The sequence below is a fragment of the Podarcis cretensis genome (genome assembly GCF_951804945.1).
Source record: "Podarcis cretensis genome assembly, chromosome: 14".
NCBI classification, from domain to species: domain Eukaryota; kingdom Metazoa; phylum Chordata; class Lepidosauria; order Squamata; family Lacertidae; genus Podarcis; species Podarcis cretensis.
This window is the reverse complement of record NC_137183.1, coordinates 22,910,088-22,935,999: the sequence shown is the minus strand read 5'-3', so window position 1 is coordinate 22,935,999 and position 25,912 is coordinate 22,910,088. Positions and strand designations below refer to the sequence as shown.

At 44.4% G+C, this 25,912-nt stretch overlaps 1 protein-coding gene and 1 long non-coding RNA gene across 4 annotated transcripts in view; one reads left to right on the top strand and one right to left on the bottom strand.

Annotated features, from left to right (window-relative positions):
- Positions 1-1,296: 1,296 nt before the first annotated feature.
- On the top strand, positions 1,297-20,090 carry LOC307203537. Its single transcript, XR_013833267.1, has 4 exons — positions 1,297-1,314; positions 10,969-11,022; positions 16,162-16,215; positions 19,950-20,090. It is a non-coding gene; the product is annotated as an uncharacterized lncRNA (long non-coding RNA).
- Positions 14,703-25,912, bottom strand: part of ADAMTS17 (ADAM metallopeptidase with thrombospondin type 1 motif 17) — a 188,599-nt gene continuing 177,389 nt past the window's right edge. For all 3 annotated transcript variants that reach the window (XM_079954201.1, XM_079954202.1, XM_079954203.1), the window contains 2 exons: positions 19,903-20,080; positions 14,703-16,822 (listed from right to left, as the gene is read on the bottom strand). In XM_079954201.1, coding sequence (XP_079810327.1) covers positions 16,671-16,822; positions 19,903-20,080 — 330 coding nt within the window. In that variant the 3' untranslated portion in view covers positions 14,703-16,670. The remainder of the gene's footprint in view (positions 16,823-19,902; positions 20,081-25,912) is intronic.

The window sequence follows — 25,912 nt, the reverse complement described above, 5'->3', positions numbered from 1 at the left end:
GTGGTGCTTCAGGTTAAGAACAGTTTCAGGTTAAGAATGGACTTCCGGAACGAATTAAGTATGTAACCAGAGGTACCATTGTACACGTTTACTATGTTCTTCCAGCTTGTCTCTGATGTAAACTGTGCCAGCTCTAGCCAGGGAATGGCCCTCCTTTTTCCAAGAGCTGCATGTGAGATTTCTGCTTCTCGCACGCAGTCCATGCAAGCGATAATTTTCACATGCCTCCCTTTGTACACACATTCTTGAGTTCTTGTAGGGGAACTCCAAGTTGCACATGCCTCAGGCCCCATAAACCCTCTGGGAGCCCCTGGTTCTGCTGGTGAGCTTCTGAAGAGACATCTGCTTGGCCACTGTGAGAATGGAGTGCTGGCCTAATGGGCCCTTGGCTTGGTACAGCTGGGTTCTCCTTGGCCTCTGCCATTGTTGGACCATGCAATTGGCCAGGCTATTAGGAGTCTTTTGCTGATCAAAAGAACAATTCAGGTTTTAGCAGCAGACTTCAGACACAGAGCTGGAGAACACCACCTTGTTGTTTTGGAACTGATTGTGCATCGCCCATGGCTTTGGTCTGGATCAAACAATATGGCATGCATTAGACCAGCCTTTGCCAACCCAGTGCCCTCCAGATGTTCTGGATACCAGTTGGGTCTGCATGCTGTCTGGGGCTAATGGGAGTTGTAATCCAAAACATCTGGATGACACCAGGTTGGCAAAGGATTAAATAGGCTTTTCTGTCTTTCCTCTCTTGAAATCTTTCTTTTTTTAATAGAGCAACATTCATGGGCAAGGCGCTTAGACATGCAAGTTGAAAGATCTTTGCCCCAAAGACCTTGCAATCTAACCTTCTACACAGGGGATATGTGTGTTCCTCCGCGGTGAATTAATTCCAGCTATCGCAACATCAGGGACGCAGGTGGCGCTGTGGGTAAAAGCCTCAGTGCCTAGGACTTGCCGATCGAAAGGTCGGCGGTTCGAATCCCTGCGGCGGGGTGCGCTCCCGCTGCTCGGTCCCAGCGCCTGCCAACCTAGCAGTTCGAAAGCACCTCCGGGTGCAAGTAGATAAATAGGGACCGCTTACCAGCGGGAAGGTAAACGGCGTTTCCGTGTGCGGCTCTGGCTCTGGCCAGAGCAGCGATGTCACGCTGGCCACGTGACCCGGAAGTGTCTCCGGACAGCGCTGGCCCCTGGCCTCTTGAGTGAGATGGGCGCACAACCCCAGAGTCTGGCAAGACTGGCCCGTACGGGCAGGGGTACCTTTACCTTTACCTTTATCGCAACATCACTGCCTGGGGAGAAGCTGATTTGAGCGAGGTATGTAAATTTGGCACCGGCCTGTTTACCTTGGCATTTTCTTTCTTTCTTTCTTTCTTTCTTTCTTTCTTTCTTTCTTTCTTTCTTTCACTGAGTTTTAATAAGATGTTCCTTGGATGGAGAATTTTGTATGTGACAAAACTACTGACAGCCTCACATGTGTTATCACATGTGTGTGGTTTTGGGCCAAAGCAGGCATGACTCTTAACTAAACAAACTGGGGACTCAGTTTGTTCTGGGACCCAAGTTGTTTTTATTATTATTATTATTATTATTATTATTATTATTATTCATTTCATTTCATTAGATTTCATTTCATCAGTTGCTTTTTACAATAAAAAGTCTCAAGGCAACTTGACAAAAATACAATACAATACGATGTGTGACTTTTCAGACTAAACCTTTAGTGCAGCTGCCCTGTGGAGCACATCTTCTCTCAAAATTAGACAGGCATAGTTTTCATCCTATTCATACACCTTAAAAAAATTACCCAGGCCTTACTAGATGAGCAAGTCTATTCACTGATAGGAACTTGTCTCCATTTTTGGAACCTTATATTACCTGCTTTGTTGTATGATGTTCTATGATACTTCTAAACGTCTAGCAGTTCATCAGTATTTAAAATAAACGAAAACATAATTGTCACGAGGATGAAGCAGGATAAAAGGTAGACAAATCTGTCAGTCTCTGTTTCTCTCTGTTTCTCACTTTTCCAATATTTAGTTCAGTTCTTCACATTTCCACATCGCTTTGCTGCTATTGTTTTTTAAGTCCACATGGAAAAGGCACCAGTATTTTAGTGCAAATTTCTCCTGATATACACATTCTTGTATGCAATTTTGTGTAATATTCACAAAACAATTTCCCATTGTATAATGCATTTTTGTATGCTGTTTTCACTTGTATGCACACTTTACCCTGGTATATGATTTTTTGCACACTTTACTCAACTAAAGAACTGCCTTGCAAAATTTGAAGTGTGAATTTTGAAGGATGGCTGCATTTTGGTTTGTGTATTATTCTGGAAAGTACAAATTAAGTGAGCTTGCCTTTAAATCCAAACTGAGTCAGATTTGTCCTGCCTCCCTATATATAACTGTTATAATGATAATTCTCCATAGCCCTAGACTGGACTTCCCTTTGTTTTGCATATATCATTCTAAAAACACTTGGGTCTTCTCCAGCCAAGGCTCAGGCTGCAGCTGTTCAAATTGGCATCCAACTTGAAAGCTTTGTCCAGTACTTGCACAATTAGATATTGCAACCCATAAATCGTTTGAGCGTTTATTACTTTCGACGTGATTCCTAATCTGGGATTAATAAAAAGCGGAGCCTAGTGAGATGGCAGGTTGTCTTTTTCATCATAGTTGGCCATGTGGGAATCCCTCTTAACAAGATCAATGGCAAAGAGTCAAGGCATTTTCAGAACTCAAAGGTGGCCAGTGAAAAGGAGGTCTTTTTATAATCCTTTTGTGCTGGTAACCTCTGGCACTTAGCGTATGTGGGTTTTTTTTGCAATTTTTAATATTTTGCTTTGTCTAATGCTGTGTTTCTCAAACTTGGGTCTCCAGCTGCTTTTGGACTGCAATTCCCATCATCCCTTGCTAGCTAGGGATGGTGGGAGTTGTATTCCAAAAACAGCTGGAGGCTGAAGTTTGGGAAACACTGGTCTAATGGGACAACAGGTTAGCTTTAGTGAAGGATAACAGGCTTGCCATCTCTTGCTGTACTTAGAAGAACATATGAAGCTTCCTTATACCAAGTTAGCATTGTCTACACCAGGGGTAGCCAGTGTGGTGGAAGCCTCCAGATGTCATTGGACTACAACTCCCATCAGTCCGAGATACCATAAACAAATGATCAGGGCTGATGGAAATTGCAGTCCAACAGCATCTGGAGGTCACCACATTGGCTATCAACAGAGGTCTTTCCCAGCCCTACCTGATGCCAGGGATTGGACTTGTGCAAGCAAACCAGATACACCCTACCTATGTCCTCTTCCTTCTTTGCCTGACCGTGGCTTTTGCCTGGCCCAAGCCCAGACTTAGAAGGGCTTGAGGGGAAAAACCCAGTTTCTGGAGGGTGTTTAGAACTGCAGTCTGCCAGCCTGACTGGAATTGGTCGCAGAGGATCAGTGGGGCTATCCCTTGGGGGAGCAGATTCAATGTCAGATGTCCCCCTCCTTGTATTTCTTTGTCTATAGTTGGATATTCTACGGCACTCATATTAAAGGATAGATAGTAATCTTGAGGTCAGGAATGGAATGGAGAGCCTGAGGCCCTCTGGGTGTTGCTGGGAGTTGAAGTGCAAGATTCATGGCAGATGAGGCTATGAATGACTACTAGCCAACGGGGGCTATGTTCTACTTCCATTGCTGGAGGAATGCCATTAGACTGATATCACAAGTGCACTGCTGCTCACACATCCTGCTTTTTCTGACCTGACAAGGACACGGACTCTGCAATCACCACCTGAGGCCCTTCTTTGGGTGCCTCCTCCATGAAAAATGGGCCTTTTCTGCAGTGGCTCCGTTTGTGGAAATGCTCTCCCCAGGGAGCTTCAGCTGTCGCCTTCATTGTACACTTTTAGACACCAGGCGAAAATGTTCCTCTTCAACCAGGCCTTTAGCTGATTGAGAGTCTATGACATAGGCTCTATGTCATTTTAAGCGGAGGTTATTGTTTCGTTTATTTTTGTTCTTGTTTTTATCGTGCACCTTGTGGTTTTATTCTGTATTTTTATGTTACGAACCACCCTGAAATCTGTGGATGAAGGGCAGTATACAAATTGAATTATTAATAATAATAACAACAACAACCAAATATTAACTATTTACATTTAATATTTGGTTGTTGTTATTATTAACAACTAACTTAGATATGATGCATTTCACGTTGTTAAAACAGAAAGATAAGTTTAGGCTTGATAAGGAAGTAATGGTTGCATTTTTAAAATCGCCCCCTCGAGAACAGATAGGAGGGGGAAATACAAACACTTCCCCCATGGCTTCAAAATTCTGGAATTTTTACGTCTCATCCCACTCAGTGATTCTGGGTACAATAGTTATTTGCCTTATTCAGTAACAGGTTATTTAAGGCATAAAATTTGGCAAAGTATTGGTTGTGATTCCAGTTCACTGCCATGTTTGTGATGAGTATCCTTCATTTTCTTTTTGACAAGTGTCCTTTATCTCAAGGGAAAATTTCCCTCAAGCAAGGTGCAAATTTTCCCTCAGGATGAAAACCTTGAAGGAGCAATTTAACAATTAGTCAGCAGGTGATGCTGTTGCCATAGATTATAACGAAATGTCTCCTCACAAGCTCCTTGTGAATGTAACAAGCTCTGTTTTCCACTATATATTCTGGTCACAAATTGGTACAGCTGCTGCTGAGGGGACAAAATAGGGTCAGGGTGGATCTGTGTAATTAGGGGCCACAAGAAAAGATGCCTGTGTGGTGCTCAGACAGTCTGAGGCCAGGAAATACCTAATCCCCACCCCAAATGGGAGTGTTGGCAGAAGTGGTCCTACCATTCGCTGAAGGCGGCTGCAAAGTGACGAGATTTTGGAAGTCAAGAGCTTTGTGTGCCACATAGCCTGTCCTTGGGGCTGGCCCTACCATTAGGTGGGTTTGTTTATTTATTTTACAACTTCATATACCATTAAATGCCAAAATAGGGTTCTAAGAAGTCTGAGGTAGCATATGCTGGAAGCGGTGGTGCCAGCCTCCTGGCTGATTTCCCTGACCTCGCCATCTCCAAATTCCCCTCGGTGCCCAAACTCGAGACTTGTGGCAGTAGAGCGCATGATTTGCATGCAAAGACCCCCCATGCCAGCATCACCAGGTTAGGCTGTGGAAAGTCAACAGCAATTCCACACACAGCTTACGCAGGAAAAATAATTGACTTAAGGAGCTGCCTGCCTTGAAGCACCCTCTATTTCTTTGGCAACAAATTGCCCCTTGTTTTCGTAACAAAAGAAGTTATGTAGTAGAATTGCGTACGTAAGGCTGTTGGCTTAGCAAAATAAATGGGTCTGACCATTTCAGTGGGCCTCTTCTTCTCCAAACCCCAGTCTTAGAACTACTGAATCATATTGTTGGTGGTGATCCTGGGAATAATTTAGCCCAACCTCAGTTCTGCAATGCTCTTTTATGATAGTTTTAGTGGTGTTAGTTTTGCTGATCTGTAGCCTGCCTTAGATCTATGTTCTGGATAGGGTATGGGTAGGGCAGTGGCATGCAGTGAAATTTTTCTTAGGGGTACAGTTATTGGCAGAGGCGCCAGCTTGCAAGGGTGATGTTGGGGACATCATGTGTATGATGTTGTCCTGACATTGTGTGCGAGAGCATCATGCCTCCCTAAGCTGGACAGGATGCTAGAGCCCTTCTTACTCCTTCCCAAATCTGGGTGGACTTTGGGAAGGTGGCTCTTGGACCATGTTGAAGTATTGTGCCTCCCTCCCTAAGCCAGGCAGATGAGTCCTAGGCTTTGGGAAGGAGACACCAGGATTTAATACTTTAATACTCTAATTTACTGGGAACATTTAGTGGACTAGCCTAGTCTCCTGACGGCACACCACTGGGTATGGGGAACTTTTGGCCATCCAGGTGTTACTGAACTACAGCAAGTATGAACCTCAGCAAGTATGGCCAATGATCAGGGCTGATGGGAATTGTAGTCAGCAACATCTGGAGCGCTAAAGGTTGCCTGAACCTCTTCTACAGAGAAGCAGGGAAGAGATGTAACTAGCAGGAAATAAAACAATTAACAATAAAGCATTAAAAATGTGGGAGGTGATGATAGGGAAATATTTTGCTTTGCTGAGCCCAACTTCTAATAAACCTACATGTGTGCGCACATATCATTAGTCCTGTTTTGTTGGAACCTTCAGTTATACTGTCAGTAATAATTTGATTATTGTTTGAGACCAAACATCGCAAAATGAGAGATTAGGACGGTTGCCATGTGACCAAATGCAAGTTATCTCATAAGTATGCTTGTCCCTGTTCAAAGAAGTGTAGCTAACGGGCAGTGATGTAGTGTCCCTATTAAAATCAAGGAATGAGGAAGTAGTCATGCAACTGGTTTTTGAGATGCAACTGGTTTTCCCTCCCTCCGTCCCCAGACTTCTCTTCTGAGAGAAGTATGGCATTGCAGTCAGATTACAGAGCCTGAAGCTTGGAGGGAGGCTGCAGTGGGCACTTCCAGAAGGAGACTGCAGAGGACCCAAGAGCATTTGGGAAATTTGCTGTGATATGTCGCTGCTAGATAAAAAGAGGAATGAGGCGGCTCTGGCATCTCAACAAAAGGATTTCTAACGGCAGAGCTGAGAGAAATCTCTGCTCGGGTCACCAGAGAGCTGCTGTTCATCAGCACTGGGTTAGGCTGGTTGGAGCAATGGTCTTGACTGAGTATAAGGCAGCTTTGCAAGGCACAGCATGTATTAATTACCCTCAAAGTTGAATAATTACTGCTGGAGCAACTGGCGACTGCAATTATTCATGGAAAAGAAAGTAGACTTGTCTTGGATGCACCTTATGCGTTTTTGCCAGGGAGAAACGTGTGGGGAAGCAAATGAATTTGCAGGCTGTAAAACAGCAAGCGAGCGAGAGAGAAATGGCTGAAGTTTTGTTAACCACCTGTGCATTTTTTTAGGTCATGGAGCAAGTCTGTTGGACAGAGTGCTTCTGTCCCGCCAGCAGCTTCCACTCTCCATCTGAGAGCTGGAGGAAATTCCTGGAGTCCCATGATATAGACATGTGCGTGGCTCAAGAAAATGCAGGCGGAGCTGGGCCAAGTGACAGCTCGCACTCCAGCTTTGCTGCCTGCATAACAAATGCCTTCTAAAGAAAACTGGAAAGTCTCCTCCAAGTAAGTTTGTCTGGCAAAGGTTAGGACCCAGTATTAATGTAGGTTGTCTAGCTACTAGATTTCTTGTTTCTGACTTAACTGTCTATGGGAAACAGACCTTTTTACAGGATCTCTACTGAAGTCATTGGCTTTTAATAATAATGTTGTTGCTGTTGTTGTCAATCGATCAGTTAAACTTATACCCCTCTTACTCCTTCCTCTCCAAAGAATCCAGGGCATTAAACACACAAAAGATAAAACAATAAAAACATCTAAAGACAATTCCACTACAGATACAACCTTCAAAAGGCTTAGTGAAAGAGGAAGGTCTGTGGTAGGTGCCAAAAAGACAACAGAGATGGTGCTTGTCTAATATTAAAAGTGCTATTTGAAGCAGCCGCCCCCTTCTCCTTTAAATGAAGGGGGTGTGTGCTTCAAACAGTGCTTTTGCGAAGCGCCTGAAGGCAGCCCTTGCACTCAACATTTCGGTTGAAATGGGAGTGTGGGGACTGCTTTACATCACTTCTCCAAAGTGCTGTTTGAAGCAGCTTGTACACTTCTCTTGCCCCCTCTCAGGAGAAACGCATGAACTGTTTCAAACAGCGCTTTTGAGAAGTGCTTTAATTTCCACTCATCAGTCGATGAGCAGGGATTGCCTTGACTACACAACACGGTTCTCTGCTTAGAACATGGCACACAGCCAACACAGGATTGAATCCTGGCCTCCCAGACCTCATCAGGGCAGATGGGCATGCTTTGAGGATAATGGCTTTGTGGACCAAACTGGATTCACTGGTGGGCCAAGATTAGCCTCCAGCCTGGAGGTTCTCCACCCCTGGTCTACCCTGACTGGCAACTACTCTGCAGGGTTTCGGGTAGAGAGTGTCTCCCAGCCCAACCTGGAGATGGCAGGGATTGAACCTGGGACTTACTACTGGCAAAGCAGATAGCCTATTACCAAGCCACAGCTCTCCCCCCAGTGGGTTGTTTGACTTGTTGGCCACAAGGGGAACTTGTGGCTTTGGTTCACACTCTCAAAGCTAAAATGCCAGCATCTTTTTTTTTTTTTATCTGCAGGTAAAAAAAACCTTGATTGATTCATCTACCCAAGGGAGCAGTTCTAAAGAGCTTTAGACTTAAGGGTTTTTGTTTTGTTTTTAAGGAGGCTGGTAATGCTCAGCTGCATTTCTGGGGATTGAAATGAGAAGGTGTTCCATTATCTGGCTTGCTGGAAAGGAATTCCCATCCAGAGAAAACCTCTTAATGTACAAACAGTCAGACTGGCTTGCTGGTAAACTCTCAAGAGACTGGTAAAGCCGTCAGCTTCTCTGAAGACTTGAGAGTGAGTGGAGGGAACAGGTGGACTCCGAGGACTGAGGAGCGATTGCTATGCTCTAAAAAGTAAAACAAAAAACCCCAGCCGCCCTGGGATTCTTATTCAGGCACTGTTTTTTGAAGCACTGTAATGGTCTGGTTTTGCCTGTCCCCGATGAACTCAATAGAAGACTGTTCCAAAGGGAGCTGGAAGCAAGAGGGAAGGTACACGGGGCTGTTGTCCCTTGGAAATCATCCAATCCTATGCTGGTTGTACCTGCCAGACCCACTGTAGATGCAGCTCAGAATTACAGGAGGGCGTTTATTGGCAGAAGTCTCCAATGCTTCCAGCCAAATCTATTACAGCATTAATTCTCACTCTCCCAACTTAATGCAATGCCTCTTGGCTTCCTAGGGAGCCCCCACAGGCCTTTTGTTGTTTAGGGAGTTCAACAATTACAATCTCATCTGGCTCCTGCGCATGATGGACTCTTCCAAGGATAATGATGTGTTAATAGAGAGTGACCTTTGGACAAGGCCTGTTGTGTTTTGCTGCCGTTTTATAGCCTCGATGGGAGGCTGCCTCGGTTAGTACCTCGGATACCTCCAAGAACAGGAAGCCTCCTTGTGCTGGGAAGGCAGCATTGGACCGAGGAATGGAGATTATTAATATTATTAAAATTTGTATACCCCCCTTCATCCGAAGATCACAGGGCGGTTCACAACATAAAAATACAAAATGATAACACAAGATACGTAATTCAAAAACCATAAACAAATCAATAGCCCCTCCTCCCACAAACACATTGAAAAGGTCATAGAATGTTTAGTCAGCCAAAGGCCTGGTTATTGAGAAACATTTTTGTCTGGCACCTAAAGATATGCAATGAAGGGGCCAGGCAAGCCTTCCTGGGGAAAGCATTCCACAAAGGGGGAGCCACCACAGAAGAGGTTCTCATGTTGCCACCCTCTGGAACTCTCATGGAGGGAGTATATGAAAAAAAGCCGTCAGATGAAGATGGCAGGGTCTGGGAAAGTTCATATGGAGAGAGGCTTTTCTTGAGGTATTGCAGTCCTGATCCGTTTAAGGATTTATAGGTTGAAACCAGCACTTTGAATCGAGCCTGGAAACTAACTGGCAGCCAGTGCAGTCGGGCTAGGATTGGTGTAATATGCTCAGACTATTTGCGTAGGTGAGATGGGGCACTGGGGCAGGCTTCCCTTTGCCAACCAAAGGTGCAAAAAGGGTGGCTTCCTCAAGAGGAGGAGGAATTCTAGCAATTGTGGAGGAAGGCCAGATGAACAGCTCACCTCTTCCACTGATGGTCTTTGGCTGCTGCTACCTCCAAGAGCAAAGCAGTAGTTCTCCAGCAGTGAAGCTTGTCAATGTAACGTGGAGCTTATAGTCAGCTAAGCTTCTAGGGCTGCCTTCGATGGGCTGATTTGGCACTTGTACCCTGTTCCCTGGTGCTGTGGGTTAAACCACAGAGCCTAGGGCTTGCCGATCAGAAGGTCGGCGGTTCGAATCCCCGCGACAGGGTGAGCTCCCATTGCTCGGTCCCTGCTCCTGCCAACCTAGCAGTTCGAAAGCACCTCAAAGTGCAAGTAAATAAATAGGTACTGCTCCGGTAGGAAGGTAAATGGCGTTTCCATATGCTGTTCACCAGAAGTGGCTTAGTCATGCTGGCCACATAACCCAGAAGCTGTATGCCGGCTCCCTCGGCCAATAAAGCGAGATGAGCGCCACAACCCCAGAGTCGGCTACGACTGGACCTAATGGTCAGGCGTCCCTTTACCTTTTACCCTATTCCCACGTAGCCTCTCCAGTGGTCTGTTTTGGCTCTGAGTGTTGCCACTTGGTGCTCAGTTGGTAACTAGAGTTTTGAGTACATACAGCTTGATTGCAGCATTGGGTTTGTGGGAGAAGAGTCATCTCCAGTCTCTCTTGGCCCGAACAGTAATATTGTTCAGGGTGTTGCCACTCCCCATGCCCCACTTTTGGTCCAGCTCTGGCTGTTACAAGGGCCTTGCAGCTGTGCCAGCACCAACATTCTTCACTGTGTTTTACTGCCTCAATAAAAGTACAGGAAGCTACCTAAAACAAGTCAGGCCAATGGTCACTCCAGCTCTATGCTGACTAGCAGAGGCTCTCCAGCATTTCATGCAGAGGGTCTCTCCCAGCCCTACTTGGAGATGCCAGGGATTGAACCTGGGACCTTGTGCATGCAAAGCAGATGCTCTAACCACTAATGTGCAGAGCACACTGGCTTGAGCCTGTGGGGCAGTTGGCAACTGACTCCCCAGGCAAATTGAGCCCCATCATAACAATTACAGTGGAACCTCAAGTTGGGGCATAATCCGTCCTGGAGGCACGTCCGCAACTCGAAGTGTTCGCATCCAGAAGCGCCACGTCTGCACGTGCCGCGATTTAGTGCTTCTGTGCATGCACGAGCGTCAAAACCCAGAAGTAACTTGTTCCACTACTTCCAGGTTGCCACGAGACACAAGATGAAAACACACAACCTGAAGCGGACGCAACATGAGGTATGACTGTAGAGAGGGGCTAGGACCCAGAGGAAGTGATTTCATTTCCTGATATTCTGGTGGGGCTGCAGCAGTCAAAGGGCCATTTAGTCCATGCTTTTTCAGATGTTGCCAATGATGACACATAACACATCATGTTCCATTGGCTTGTGTGGGTTATGGATTCTGCAGCCTTAATTGTGGCTGCCCATGAGGCCACTTCTAAATACAATTTTGGCCTGGTGGAAATGCAGTTGAACTGACTCGCTCTGCACAAAAGAAAGCAAGTATGAGTTTAGGATCATGGTGCCAACACAGCAAGCTATCCAGAAGCAACTCAGGTCTGCATGATACAGGTAAAAGCAAGACTTGCAATTATTATGGAAAAAATACATTTATTATTGTTGTTATTGCTGCTGTTATTATCTTATACATGTTGAACCTTTAAAAAAAATCCCCAGATTGGAATGATCTCTTTTAATTTACAATTTGTTGCATTAAGCTTTACTGGAATTATTATTATTATTATTTGTTTACAGCACCAGAGTAGGGTGGGGCAAGGAATTAGAAATATTACCAATGGCTACAGTTCATATGGAAATTAATTACTGGGAAATATATCTATATCTATATCTATACACACACACACATTTTTGCACTTGGTATTGAAAAACGTAACACGGTATTATTACCTTGCATTAGAATAAAATATCAGTATCCAACTGCAAAGGTGTTTGTTTGTTTGTTTTAAAAAATCATATAGACAAAAGACAAAAAGATAGCACCATATGATAATGTGACAACTTGTGCAATTACAAATGTACAGTACTTAAAAGCAGCACATAGAAAATGGATTTTAGACAATGGGATTCCTACCCTTGTAATCCAAGAGGGCTGGGCTCAAAGGGAGCAAACCAAAGGCATTGCTGTAGCTACACTGAAACCAACAGGTGCCTACAGAGTAAGTACAGATGAAGAATCCACAGCCACTGTATGCGGGTGCTTGATGTGGCATTGATGCTCCTCATGCACCCATATTAATTGCAGTGTACACACAACATTGCTGGCATCAAAATGGCAGCCTGTACTCCCCATTTACGGTAATCTGGATTTTTCTTTTCCCAAGAAAACTTGGTAAATTAAAAAACAACAACACAAAAACAGGTTGCATCCAATGTAGGATTAAAGTCACTTACTGGCATACTTGCTGCAAGGGAAAACACAATGACATGACAAAAGATCTGTGCGTTTAATGGGGAGATGGGCAATAGGACTGGTTTAGAAGAAAATGTTGTGAACTTCAGCCTTGCTTCAGATCTTGCAATGGCCCACCTGACTTTTTCAAAACCAAATTTTATTTGAACAAACCCTTGCACCATCTCAGCAACCATTTTGGAAACTGCCCTCAGTTTCAAGCACTTAATGCACTGTACAGCAGGGATGGTGGGAACCCATGGCCAGGGGTGCCAACTTGAATAAAATATTGGGGGCCAGGTAAGCCCCGTCCTGCATAATCCATCACATGACACAGCACACACAAACCATTTGAACACCAATGCTCTTCAACTAAGCCCCTCTAATATTTTATTGGAGAGGACTGAAGGGGCCTCAACCACTAGGAGTTGGCTTCCATGCCCGTGACACACTAGATGTTGCTAGACTCAATTGCTCATCTTTCCTGCCTGTTAGGCATGCTGGGCTGGGACTGGTGGAAATTATAGAGTCCAACTGCACTGGGAAAACCACAAGTCCTCCATCCCTGCTATACAGCATAAGTGTAAGTGTGGCATGTTGGGTCAAAAGAAGACCTAGCCTAGCGTTCTGTTTCCAGTGATCCTCCAAGAAGGCACACCATCTGTGCCTTGAAGGGGCTACCCTTTCCATGTTGTTTATCCCCAGCACAAAATATTTAGAGGTACACTGCTTCTGTGTACAGAGGCTCCATTAGCAATTGTTGCTAGCACCAATTAGGCCCTAGCTCTCATGGATTTGTCTACACCCTTTTAAAAAAAGCCATCTAAACTAATTCTCAGTCATACAACCCAGTCTCTTTATCTGCAAGGTTGGCATTTCATAGTGCAAGGCAAAAGATACCTTCAGCATGCAGGATCATGGCTCTTTTGATTGCAGCCTAAGCCATGATGCTGTGAGCTAGCTGATGAGGTCTGGCTATTCGGACCAGTGCCAAAGTGATGGAAATGAGTTTAAGCTTCTCTGCCAGTCCTCTTAGCACAAAGGCCGGCCTGCTACCCACTCCATCCCAAACAAGACTTTTTCACAGCACAGAACTGCTGGGTTGGGGTCTGAAAGGAACCCTGGCACTCCGTAGGGTACAGGCAGGCTATCAGCCTGGGATGGGCCTGATCTCACAGAGCAGAAGCAGAATGAGGATGGGATGATCATTTTACTAGAAGCATCTGACCAGGGATTGCCTTAGTATGTTGGTTTGGTTCGTTCATGAACAGTTTCCTAGATGTAGCCATAACATCTAGGAGACACCAGCAAAGAGGCCTGAAATGCAGTCTGAATGTCTTTCTATGATTGATTTTGAGGAGGAGAATAAGGAACACTATAAAGACATTTAACAGGCCAAAAGCACTACTACAACACCAAGTGAACTCAACAAGATAAACTGGATTGGATAATTAGTAGCTACACTGTACAGAAATTTGATAGAATCCAGAGAAAGTTGGGCCAATTTTAATTTTTATTTTTTGCGGGGTGGTGGTGGTGGAATATATTACCTTTATCATCTATTCCTCGTCTCGGAAGCTCACAGAGTAGTGGAAGTCAGGTTGTTTTATTGTAACCTCACAACAACCCTGTTTAGGTTGACTTCCCCAAGACCACCAAGTGAGCTTCCAGGCTGAGGAAGGATTTGAACCCAAGTCTCCCAGTAAAGTGCAGTCCTAAGCATGTTTATTCAGAAGTAACTCCGAGCGAGTTCCTACCACAGTCACTCACCAATGAGACTTGTGTACACCATCAATCAGCCAATGTCCAATTGGTCCCAATCCAACACAAACTCTCTGGATTAGATTTGAGGTTATCTCCCATAAGCTAGACAAGAAGCAAAGGGTTGTAGCCAATGTTAGCCTACCTCAGAGGAGGCCCACTGAAAGTAATGTGCCTAAGTTAGTTATCATGTCTATTCATTTCAGTGGGTGTACTCTTGAGTAGGTCTAGCAATGCATCCAATCCACAATGTGTAAGCTTTCCCCATCTTAGGGAAGTTTTAGACTACAACTTCCATCAGCCCCAGTCAGCACAGTCATATGATGCTGGGGACTGATAGAAGCACAGCTGATGGGAGTTGTAGTCAAAAACAACAGGAGGGTAGGCAGTTGGAGAAGGATGTACTAGGCTCACCACCAAGACTACACAGTGTCTTTGCATATGGCTGCCAAGTCATCATTGCAGCCCTGCCTGTAAATATATGTATAAAGAATAAAGAATAAAGAACCCTGCCCCACAAACAACCTGATAATACAGAAGCAGGCTAGCACCAATGGAGCTCAGCGAGTGAAGAAGCTCCTTTTGATCCAAACATTCCCACTGCCTTGAGAAGGGTTAGAAGCTGGTCCTGAATTTTCGAGCACCATTATCTTTATTTTCATCTTGATAAGATCCCAGGTCCGTACTCTGTAAAACCCAGTTCATTGTCCGACATCTGCCATGCCTGAGGGTTTTTTTTTTTAAAAAAAACCTAATATGTGTAGTAGATTGATTTCAATGTCTTTTCATAGGATGAACTTTTTTAAAAACAAAAACAAAATGCATGTCTGACTGCACATCCAGGGATCTTTGTGAGTTCTGATTTCAACTCAGGGCCATTTCTGTATTAGGGGTGTCAGAATGTCCTAATATGAACTTGGCCGTCCAGTCAACAGAGTTGCAGAGGACAGAGTGGCTTCATGGAGCAAAGCCTCCCATTTGCTACCTACTTGTCACGGTAGCGAAGGTGTTGAGGTGGAGATTCACAGCTTAATCTTCAGCACTGTGGCTGGAGATGCAAACATCTGACCTGAATGTGCTTTGTTTAACAGAGCATGTTTAAATCGGCACACCCATGAAAGCGGCAATGCTTCTCTCTGCTTACAGCACTGCTTGCCATAGAGCCTGTGAAAGGTAATGTCTGAACTGCATCGGTCTTCCACAGCAACCCTCAGAAATGACAGAATGGGAACCTGTGGTTTTCCAGATGTTACTGGACTAAAGCTCTTACCTTCCCTGACCTGATGGCTGAGACTGATAGAGATTGGAGTCCAACAACCTCCGGAGAGCCACAGGTTCCCCATGCCAGACATAAAAACTTGCTTTCGGTGCTTAGCACTGACCCTTCCACTGAAATTTCTGTGCCACATGTGAAGGTTCATTATGCAGCTGCAGTGGTGGGTGCAGTGGGCCAGGCATGTTTTTATGCAGCTCAGCTGGGCTACTGAAACTGGTCTGATGGAAAACTTCACGATTGAACTTGATTACCACTGTAGAGTTATGAAGCATTTGAGTTTAACTGGGTCTCCTGGGATCATTACAGTCGTCTTCTATTTATGTATTGCAACACTGGATAAATAAAGCACCTTAATAAAAAAAAACAAGGCAAAAGAGAATATATGTTGGCAGAGAAGAAGCGGAATGTCAGCCCTTGATTCGTTTTTCTTCTTCTTTTCACTCCTTTAAAATTATACTCAGTGGAATGCTGGCAGCAGCTGTGGCGAGCTTTCTGCAGAGATTTCAGATGCGTTCATCCACTGCTGTTTGGCTTTCAGGAGCTTTTCTAGCAATGCCTCTTTTTAAAAAAAAAAAATTAAGCATTTCATTAATGGTTCTTGCTTTCAAGCCACCCGGCCTCCGCCCGCACTTTCGGGCTGGGAATGGAACGCAGAAGCCAAAGGCTGAAGCATTAAGTAATGTCTCTATCTACACTGAGTTATTTGCCAGAGGCTTACCCTGTTGAGGTACATGTAACTTTAGTCAATTTAATCACTTTTCAAATCTTTTCCTTTTTTTTTTAAGTAAAGGAAAATGGTAGCAAGCCATCCAGTGGCTGGAAATAATCTATATATTACTGGGGGGCGGGGGGAAGTTGCAATGTCAAAACATCATAAAAATCTCTAGGATTGGCTTGGAGACGAATTTTTCTTTCTTTCTCTTTTTCAGTCGTGGATTGCTTTGGTTCATCCGGTCTGCAAAAGGAGTTTCAAGTCCTATTAGGTAAGCGTTGGAATCCACCAAGTCTGAGTGGCTTGCTGAAGATCTGGTAGGCAGCTTACCCTCAAGCTTGCAACTTTTCCTGGCTGCACTGGGCCAAGGTCCATCTATTCAAGCATTTTGACATTTTAACAGTGGCCAGCCAGGTGGAGCTGGTGCCTGGTGGAAATGGCCATCCCCTGTTGTTGGTCACCAGCACCTGGCATTCAGAGGTAGACTGCCTCTGTGCATTTGGGGGGGGGTTCCATTTTGCTGTCATGGCTGTTTAGCTATTGACAGACCTATCCCCCCCCCCATGAATTTTGTCTAATCCTTAAAAGAAAAAGAAAAAAAGCCATCTAAGCTAAGTGGCTATTGCCACTATCTTGTGGCAGGCAGTTCCATAAGTTAATGACACATTTTGTATGAAGCAGTACATAGGAGCTGTAATACCCTAAAGGAGCAAAAGGCGGGTGTCATTAACTTTTCAGTTGCATCTTGCTTGCATAGAAGTCTCTGCAGGTCTGGCAACAGCGCTGATACCACCTCATGTCCTGGCAGAGATTTTTCTCCCGAATCACGCGACAGTATACCATCCACTGGTCGCCTGTGCACTTGTAGGTCAGAGCAGCTTTTGGAATATAATGTGGGGTGGGAGGAAGAGAGAGAGAAAAAAGAGAGAAAATGTTTTCTGGGGAAGGGGCTGGGATCACAGGGAAAGGTTTACACAACCCACAATACTCTGTATTTATGAACATATAAAAACTGCCTTATCTGGAGCCCAGACAATTAGCTCATCTAGCCTGGTATTCTGACTGGCAGTGGTTTTTGAGGGTTTCCTCCCAGCCCTCTTACCCTTAGGTAGGCAAACTAAGGCCCGGGAGCCGGATCCAGCCCAATCACCTTCTAAATCCAGCCCGTGTACGGTCCCGGAATCAGTGTGTTTTTACACGAGTAGAATGTGTGTTTTTATTTAAAATGCATGTGGGAGATATTTGCGGGGCATAGGAATTCGTTCGTTGTTTTTTTCAAAATATAGTTCGGCCCCCCACAAGGTCTGAGGGACAGCGGACCGGCCCCTGCTGAAAAAGTTTGCTGACACCTGCTCTTACCCCAAGTCATTTTAACTGGGGCCTGAACTATGGGCCATGTTTTCCCTGTGTGCTTAAATTAACTTCAAACACAGCACCTGAATAAACTTTACAACAAACTTGGAAGGCAGGCCAGAATGATTAAGGCTCTGGAGCGTGGATGCCCCCTGCATGCACTAGAGCTAACAGTCATGCAGAGGAATAGCTAGGCACAGCTGATCCTTTCTGTATGTCTTATTTGTCCCAGTCTTAAGTTCAGTAGTTGACATCTGTTTGAGATTTATTTATTTATTCATTTATTAAAGAACCCTCATGGAAATTTGTCAGGATTTTATTGTGGCGTTTTTCTCGTTGTACACATTCTTGTAAAGCAACATTCCCTAATATAATGCAGTTTCTTGCATAATTTTCACTGCCACGTGCATTTTTGAACACATTACAGTGATACCTTGGTTTTCAAACGTCTCCTTTGATGAACATTTCAGTTTTCGAATAATGCCGTAAATGCTTTGGTTTTCGAACATGCTTCGGAAGTTGAACATGCCACGCGGCTACAACTGAGTGCAAGATCCTGAGGCCTGGCTGTCAGCTACTGAGTTTTCAGTTTTTGAAAGTTTCAGAACTCAAATGGTCTTCTGGAACGGATTACCGTTGGAAAACCGAGGTACCACTGTACAGTACTTGATTGGAGAAGTGCATGGCAAAATTAGGAGAATTGTGAATTTTGAAGGATGGGAGCGTTTCTGTTCTCATCTTGTTATGGAAAGAGAAAATTGGATAGATTTGCCTTTAAGTACCAACTAGATCACATTTCTTCTCCATCCCCACCTGGTCACCCTGAAGCTTGCCTAAGGCTGCCTAGTAAGTCATAGCTGCTGGGAAACTTGAACCACTTCACGCAGGCCCTGTGCTGCTGCCATAGCTCTCATGAAATATACAGAGTCTAAGGTTGGGAGGGTCTGAAGCTGCTCCTCCACCAGTCCTTTCCACTACCCCTCCTCTCATACTGGTGCCAGGTGAACATAGAGGCTCGCTTTACTGATCTGGGAGGAAGGTGGTGGCACAGATCAGCGATGCAGGAGGTGCCCTGGCTGAATCTCTTCTCAGAGCTTTATAATATACAGCAGGTGTGGGAGATCTTTGGCCCTGCAGGTATTGCTGAGCGACGTTCTCCTATCACTCCTGGCCATCGGCCATGCTTGCTAGGGCTGATGGGAGTTGTACTCCAGCAACTTCTAGAGCAGTGTTTCCCAACCTTGGGCCTCCAGCTGTTTTTGAACTACAATTCCCATCATCCCTGACCACTGGTCTTGCTAGCTAGGGATGATGGGAGTTGCAGGCCAAAAAACATCTGGAGGCCCAAGGTTGGGAAACACTGTTCTAGAGAGCCAAAGGTTCCTCACTCCTGATATACACACACGAGCACCATGCTAAGACCTGGCAAACTAGGGTGGGCATTTACTTCAGTACTTGACTTCCTGGGAATCTCCATTTTCACTTGTGTGCGTGCTTTGTTTTTTTAAACACAAGTTTGTAGCCCTCACAATTAGCAGGCACGTTTAAAAATGTTTGTTCAGAGCACTGTATACCCAAGGACCTCCCACTTATCATACATGGGAAATATTTGAAGTGGGCATTTTCCAAATTAAGGCCAAATGTTTCCTTCTCACAGAAGAGGGAATCCACATGTGTCAGGAGGATCAACTAGACAAAAGCTTTCCTCCTGGGAATAGCTGTGATTTCAGGTGTGGGGTGTTTCATCAGGACTTCAGTGGAAGAAAGGAAAGATATGACCCTTCACACCCCACACACCACACTGTGGCTTCCAGTCTGGTTCCTCCACCCTTCCATGGACATTGTTTAGAAAGGGGGAACCCCTAGACATGTTAATTGCATTTAATCAAGGCTGAACAGCAGGCATCTTTTTTTGAAGGTTCTGAATAGCCACTTTCAAATGCTTTTTAAAGGCTACTTTTATTGTTTTATTATTTTCGTAAACTGCTTTGAGGTTTTATTACAATCCAAGTGGTACATATATACATGTGAAATAAAATAAATATATAAATATACTTGGTGTGGCTGAATAAGCCTATCCAGACATGTAGAAGCTATCCCAGTATTTTAATGTGGTTTTAGCTTATAGTGGATTTTAATTATTTTTGAATGCTTTAAATATTTGTTTTTAACTGGGATTTTTTTTTTTTTTACTGATAATTTTAGTGTTGTCTTCCCCCCTTTTTTGCAAACTGCTTTGAGGTTTTATTGTAATCAAGTGGCATATAAATACTGTGGAAAAAATAACTAAAATAAACTTGATGTTACAAAACAAGCCATTATTTGATCTCCTGCTGCTTTTGTTCACTTTTAAGCAGGGTTGGAGGCTCCAGTCAGAGTAATGCTGGTGGGACAGAGGTGGGCTTAATCAGAATAGCATCAGTAGGGGAGGGGTGCAGTTTTCCTGATCAAAATGCCCCATCCTCTGAGGTGCTTTTAACCCTGCTGCACAAATCTGCCAAGCCATACCTGTTCTGACACTCTACACATCAACACAAAGTCATTGGAGAATGGTCGCTAGCTTCAGAGTTTGTTTCTTTAGGGTGACAAATGTAGCCATACTTACCAAGTCTTGGTGAGGTAATTGTGTTCACATTGATCTTCTCGTTACAGACCTCTTGGTGACACTGTCGGTAGGCTGCAGGCTTGGAGAGGACAGGGCATTCGTTGCCATGGCGACCCGTGACCTTGTGCATGCACTGTACCACACGGGACTGAAGGCCTTTCCCACAAGTTGAGGAGCACTGGAGAAGAGAAGGTGACCTTGGTGAATTGTATATAACAGGCGGAAGGCCCATGAAGACAGCAGAGAGGCTCTTGGGATGACATCAGATGATGCCCAATTTGGCTTTGAAAATCCCTGGCAAGTAATGCAGTTAGTTGATGCTCAAACCGCAATATTTTTGGACAGCTTCCCTTTAAAGAAGGTTGTGCAATTGAGCTCTGCTGGCTAACCCTGTCCCTCGGGAATCTTCCAGTCTCCGTTAATGGCAGGGCCCACACCACAGGAAAAGGAGGAGGAGGAAACAACCCTTTGAGACAAGGGGAGAAGCTATTGTGGCAGTTCAGAGACAACAAAGAGGCTCCAGTCCAGTCTATGGGGTGGGGTGGAGTGGAAGACCACTGGAAATCAGGAATGGGGCCTCTGGTCAGAACTGGTGCATCCTGCACTTTTTTAAAAAACATGTTCCAGTCATCTGCACACTATGAAAACAAATTTGCAATGTCTTTTACACAGGCACACATACATCAATGTGAGTGACTTCAACATCTTTTATTGTGAAATGTGAAAAAAGTTCTCTCCCTGCCAAGTTGTTTCTAATCTAATAAACGTAATATGTTATATTTTCCCATGCAAATGGGAAAAGTGACTCAGCTGCCTTCCGTGCACCACCAGGAAAGTGCAAATCCCCCGACCAGGTTGCTGTTCTGATAGTTCCACTCAGCTTGCAGCTAACAGCAGCAGAAACGAATTGAAGCGACATAGGATTTGGCTGTTAACTCTCACTTTTCTGCATTGACGCTGTTGCTTTAAACACCTACTGCGATATACATTGTACCTCCCTTGCCAACACATGATGCATGTATGCTCTCCATTGTTGCTGTTCTTGATCTCTCCATTTCCTGATATGTAGGTTGGAAGTCTAACATTACTAAATATAACCATATCCTCACACTTGGGGCTAGGTCCATATAAATCTATCTGGGTGGTCCTTTCAACACAAGCAGACAGGCCTGGTTTCTCGACAATGCCCAGCCCTTCTCACAGCTATTCCCAGCTTCAAAAGGGTTTGAAAGCATTAACACACGTTTGCATGATCCTGCCATGAAGCCTGCAAAAGATCTATTGCAGCCTGTGGTCAGTGGAAGAGTCACAATTATTCCCCCAAACCATGTCATATGTGGGATACGAATTTACCTGTTGCTTGACTAGTATCTCTCATGTTGATGAAGATTTTATCAAATCAAAATGGATGCATGTTTGTGTGGAGATACACATACACACCACTCGAGGGTCTGTATCGCAAACGGCAAATGTTTACCTGCCTCTACATTTATGTGTCTGCATCTATGAGCCCACAGAGAGGGCAAAGATTCAAGGTTTCCTCCGCCTTTTCCACAATTTCTGCCAGCTCTGCTTCTCAGTACACAAAGAACCACCAAGTGTGTGTGTTTTTTCTCTTTCCTTGCCTTGAGCTTACTTTGATTGCTTCTCCTGGGAAACCAAGATCATCACCTAGGCTATGCAATTAGTCTTTTCAGTGCCAGGAAGACAGACTTTAACACCTATCTTGAACTGCCTGGGTTTGGCAGCTAAGGAGACATCTGGCTTATTTTAGGGATGGGGGTGGGAATCAGCTTTCCAGGAAACAGGGAATACAGAAAAGTGTACACATGAGGGATTCTTGCACACATGGCATTGTATTTTGGGAACAGCAAGGGTGCTAAGGGCAGAAGGGAAGTAAATGTTGATAATGCTGTAATTTGTACCAAAAATGTTCAATCCTATACAGCCTGACTGGGAGATAAGTCTCACTGATTTCACTGGCAGATAATTTTGATGTCCTGGTTCAGATATATAGTTCAACAGTGCACCAGTTGAACCTGTAAGATGTGGTGGTGGAAATGTATGTTTGAATGGTCCCCATCAAAAGAAGAAATCCTTGAACATATAAAATAAGAATGGTAAGGAGCAGACTTGACTAGAACTCTTCTCCCTGCTAGGTTAATATCCATTTTTTAAAAAAACTTAAAGAATAATTTCATCAGACATGTTAAAAAATTCTATTAGCTGATTCATATACACATGCACGTTCATATTGATGTCTCACGTGGCTGATGTTTGATTCAGAGAATCAGCAAGTTGAAGAGGGGCATACACGGCATCTAGACTAACCAAGCAAATCCAAATCCCCATCAGATGCCAGTCCAATTTCTGCTGGAAGACCCCAGTGAGAGAGAGCCCACTACCACTCTAGATCAGCCTTTCTTCAACCTTGAGTCCCTAGATGATTTTGGACTACAACTCTCACCATTCTTAGCTAGCAGGACTAGTGGTCTGGGATGATCGGAGTTGTAGTCCAATAACATCTGGGGTCCCAAGGTTGAAAGCCTGCTCTTTTGACCGTTGCTTTCATTGACAAACCGCTCTTACCATCAGAAGGTTTCTCTAAACATTCAACTGCAAATTGCATTAGCTCCACCATTTTGCAGTCACATTACACTGCTGACACATATTCAGCTTGTGCTGAACTATAATATTCTGCAGTAGCTAAGCCAGATATTCCCTATACCTGTACTTTTTTTTAAAGAGGGTTGTAGCCAAATGCTTTACAGAAATCAAGATAAATTATGTCCACAGCAGTCCAACAATCTACTACACTAGTAATCCAATTTTTAAAAATGAGGTAAGATTAGTCTGGCAGGATGTATATATGCCTGTTTCTAACCCATCGGCTGTAGTATGACTTGTATGGGCCTTCTACTTAAAGATTAAAGATTTGCACCTGGCATTGGATGCTGGGGTAGATATATATTGGGAAAACTCTTGTTTGGAGTAGGTATCGGGTGGTGTGAAGTGGTATGTCTGCTCACCCTCTTGGTGTGGTGGCATCGCGGGATGGCAGAGGCTCCTCTAAAGGCCCTGACAAGGGTGGCTTAGGATCAATGCTCAGTCCGGATGGGCGGCGGGGGCATAGCCTGCAGCGTCTATCAGGAGCCAGATCCAAACCTGCACCCAGGATTGGCAAATGGGGGTGCAGGTTTGGATACGGGCTGGGCCAGGGGGCAGAGCTGATGGAACAGGAAGGCTTCCCTCAGGTCCAGTGATTTAGCTGTGACGAAGCATAAAACTGCTCCCCTCTCCCTTCTCAACCATCCTACTCTTTTTAAAGGCTGAAAGAAAAATACAGTGGTACCTCGGCTTAAGTACTTAATTCGTTCCAGAGTCCATTCTTAACCTGAACCTGTTCTTAACCTGAAGCACCATTTTAGCTAATGGAGCCTCCTGCTGCTGCCGTGCCGCTGGAGCACGATTTCTGTTCTCATCCTGAAGCAAAGTTCTTAACCCGAGGTACTATTTCTGGGTTAGTGGAGTCTGTAACCTGAAGCATATGTAACCCGAGGTCCCACTGTAGACTTGAATGTAGCAGATAGATTTCCAGTAAATCATTCACTGACAGAACATGGCTGTAGTTTCATAACCTAAAATGAAGGGTTGGATCCTGAAAGGATGATTTGCAAAATCAATGTCCTGCATGCCCGTGCCATTAATTTGGACTAAAGCTTCAAGCATTAATCAGTACGTGATACATTTTTTCATAAACATTCAATCAACTCCAACAACTACTTTTAGTATCATAAATTCAGAACTACTGGAACATAGACATGGGCAGGATCTGGGTCAGTTTATATGGGGAGAGGAGGATCTTGAGGTATTGCAGTCCTGACTTGTTTAAGGCTATATGGCTCAAAACCAGCACTTGGAATTGGGTCCAGAAACTAACAGGTGGCTGGTGCAATTGGACCAGGATTGGTGTCATATGCTCAAACCATCTTGCCCTGGTGAGCAACCTGACTGCTGATTTCTGGACCAGCTGAAGTTTCTGAACAGTCTTCAGAGGCAGTCCCACGTAAAACATCTCGCAGTAACCTAACCTAGAGGTTACCAGTGCTTGAGCAACAGAAGTTGGGCTATCCCTGTCCAGATAAGGGCACAGCTGGTCCACCAATCAAACCTGATGTAAGGGACTCTGTGCCACCAAGGTCACCTGAGCTGCAATCTAATTAGTCCATAGCAGACTTTAAGATATGCACTTTTCACAGCTTAAAAAAAAAAAAAAGGGGGGGGGGGAGAGACAGCAAAGGACAAAGAGGGAAAGAAACACCAAAGCTATAGAATGATTGTCCCTAGTCTTGTCAAAAACCATCTTTCAGTTTTTTGTATCAAGGAAATGATTTGTTTGATTCCAGTGGGGGTAAGAAATGAAACGCCTTGTGAATTCAAGGGGAATAGTTCAACATTGGGAAAAGGAATAAATTACACTGAGGTGAGAAAAAAATGTATTGGATGATCTTACAAGTATATTGTAGAATGCAAAGGGGCATCTACCTACCAAGTTTCCCCCCCCCCCAACTGCCTCCAAGCTGTATTCTTTAAGTCCAGGTGATATTGAGAACAAGATGGGGCCAGCATTTTCATCTCTGCGTGTAATTAAAAATGACTTCACCATTTTCAAAGAGCAGAGAGTTCAAGATGACAAGTACATAAATCCATCTGCTTCCTGGAAGTATGTGTATGCCAAAGTAGGAAGAGAGGGGAAGGGGGATGCAGTTGGTAAGAAGAACACATGAAAGGCTAAAGCAGAGGGAGAGATGGGAAGCCTAACCTGCTCCATTGGCTCTGCTGGCCAACTTTGGCTCTTTCTTTCTTTGAATAGTTTCCATCCCAGATGATCATTATCAGAACTGGTGCCCTAATTTTTCCTTTTCCCTCCCCATCCCTTTCCCCTTTTGCATTGTGGCCCCAGGCACACTCAAGCACTGTTCAAAAACTGCAACTGACCAGCAGTGGAAATAAGTCTTTTCTGCAATGGAGAAGGTGACTTTTCCTGATGGTTGTGATGACCCAGAAGTCCCTTGTCTTAATTTCTAGCATGTAGTCATAGAACCACTTTGCACAAAGAAACCCAGACTGAGGTGATACCAATGTGAAATTCCTTTACAAATGAAGCATCTGAAAATGTGAAGATCTGATCATCTAACATTACTGATAATCCCCCCCCCCCCGCCCCCTGTGCGCTCTCCCTAAAGGAGCTCTGGCAACCTTATCACCTTATTGCTTTCTTTCTTGGGGCAATAATAAATCTTGCAAAGAGCTGCAGGAAGGAATGCAAACCCAACTGTTGCATCACCAGAAATTTCTGCAGGCGACATTTGTACGTGCAACATCTGCATGTTGAGCAGTACGCAGAGGATCTGTACACGTCCATGAGGATTCCATCTGCACAAGCCCTCTGGCATGGGCTGAAGAATCACATGTTCTAAATGTCTGGCTGGCTGTGTCTCGTATTTTTTTTTTAAAAAAACCCTCCTCCAAATCTCTTTGCAAACATTTCACCGTTGCTCCAAAAACAAACCAGTATGTAAAATGGGGGATGGGCATGATTAAACAGCACAATATCACCTGTAATCTGCAGACAGGTGCTATCAGATGTATTTTGGCTCAACCCACCTAAAACTAAAACTTTTCTTAAGTTAATCCAATGGAATTTCTCCTTGTCACTTCCCAATCGACCTAGAGGCCTGCAACGGCTGCATCCCATCATTTTGGATTGTGGTTTCAAAGCAGTATGTAGTTGCAGTTCCTGACCATGTACACCTCTCCTGTTCTTATGCATTCACTTACCCAATTTTCCTAAATACGTCAATATCCTCTTCCCCTGAGCAATATTATCCGTTCCATACTACAGAAGATGTGGGAGGCTGAGGCCAGGCTCACAGCCACACCATTCACTTAAAGCACATTCTGAGCGCAAGTCTTCTCCCAAAGAATCCTGGGAACTGTATTTTATCCC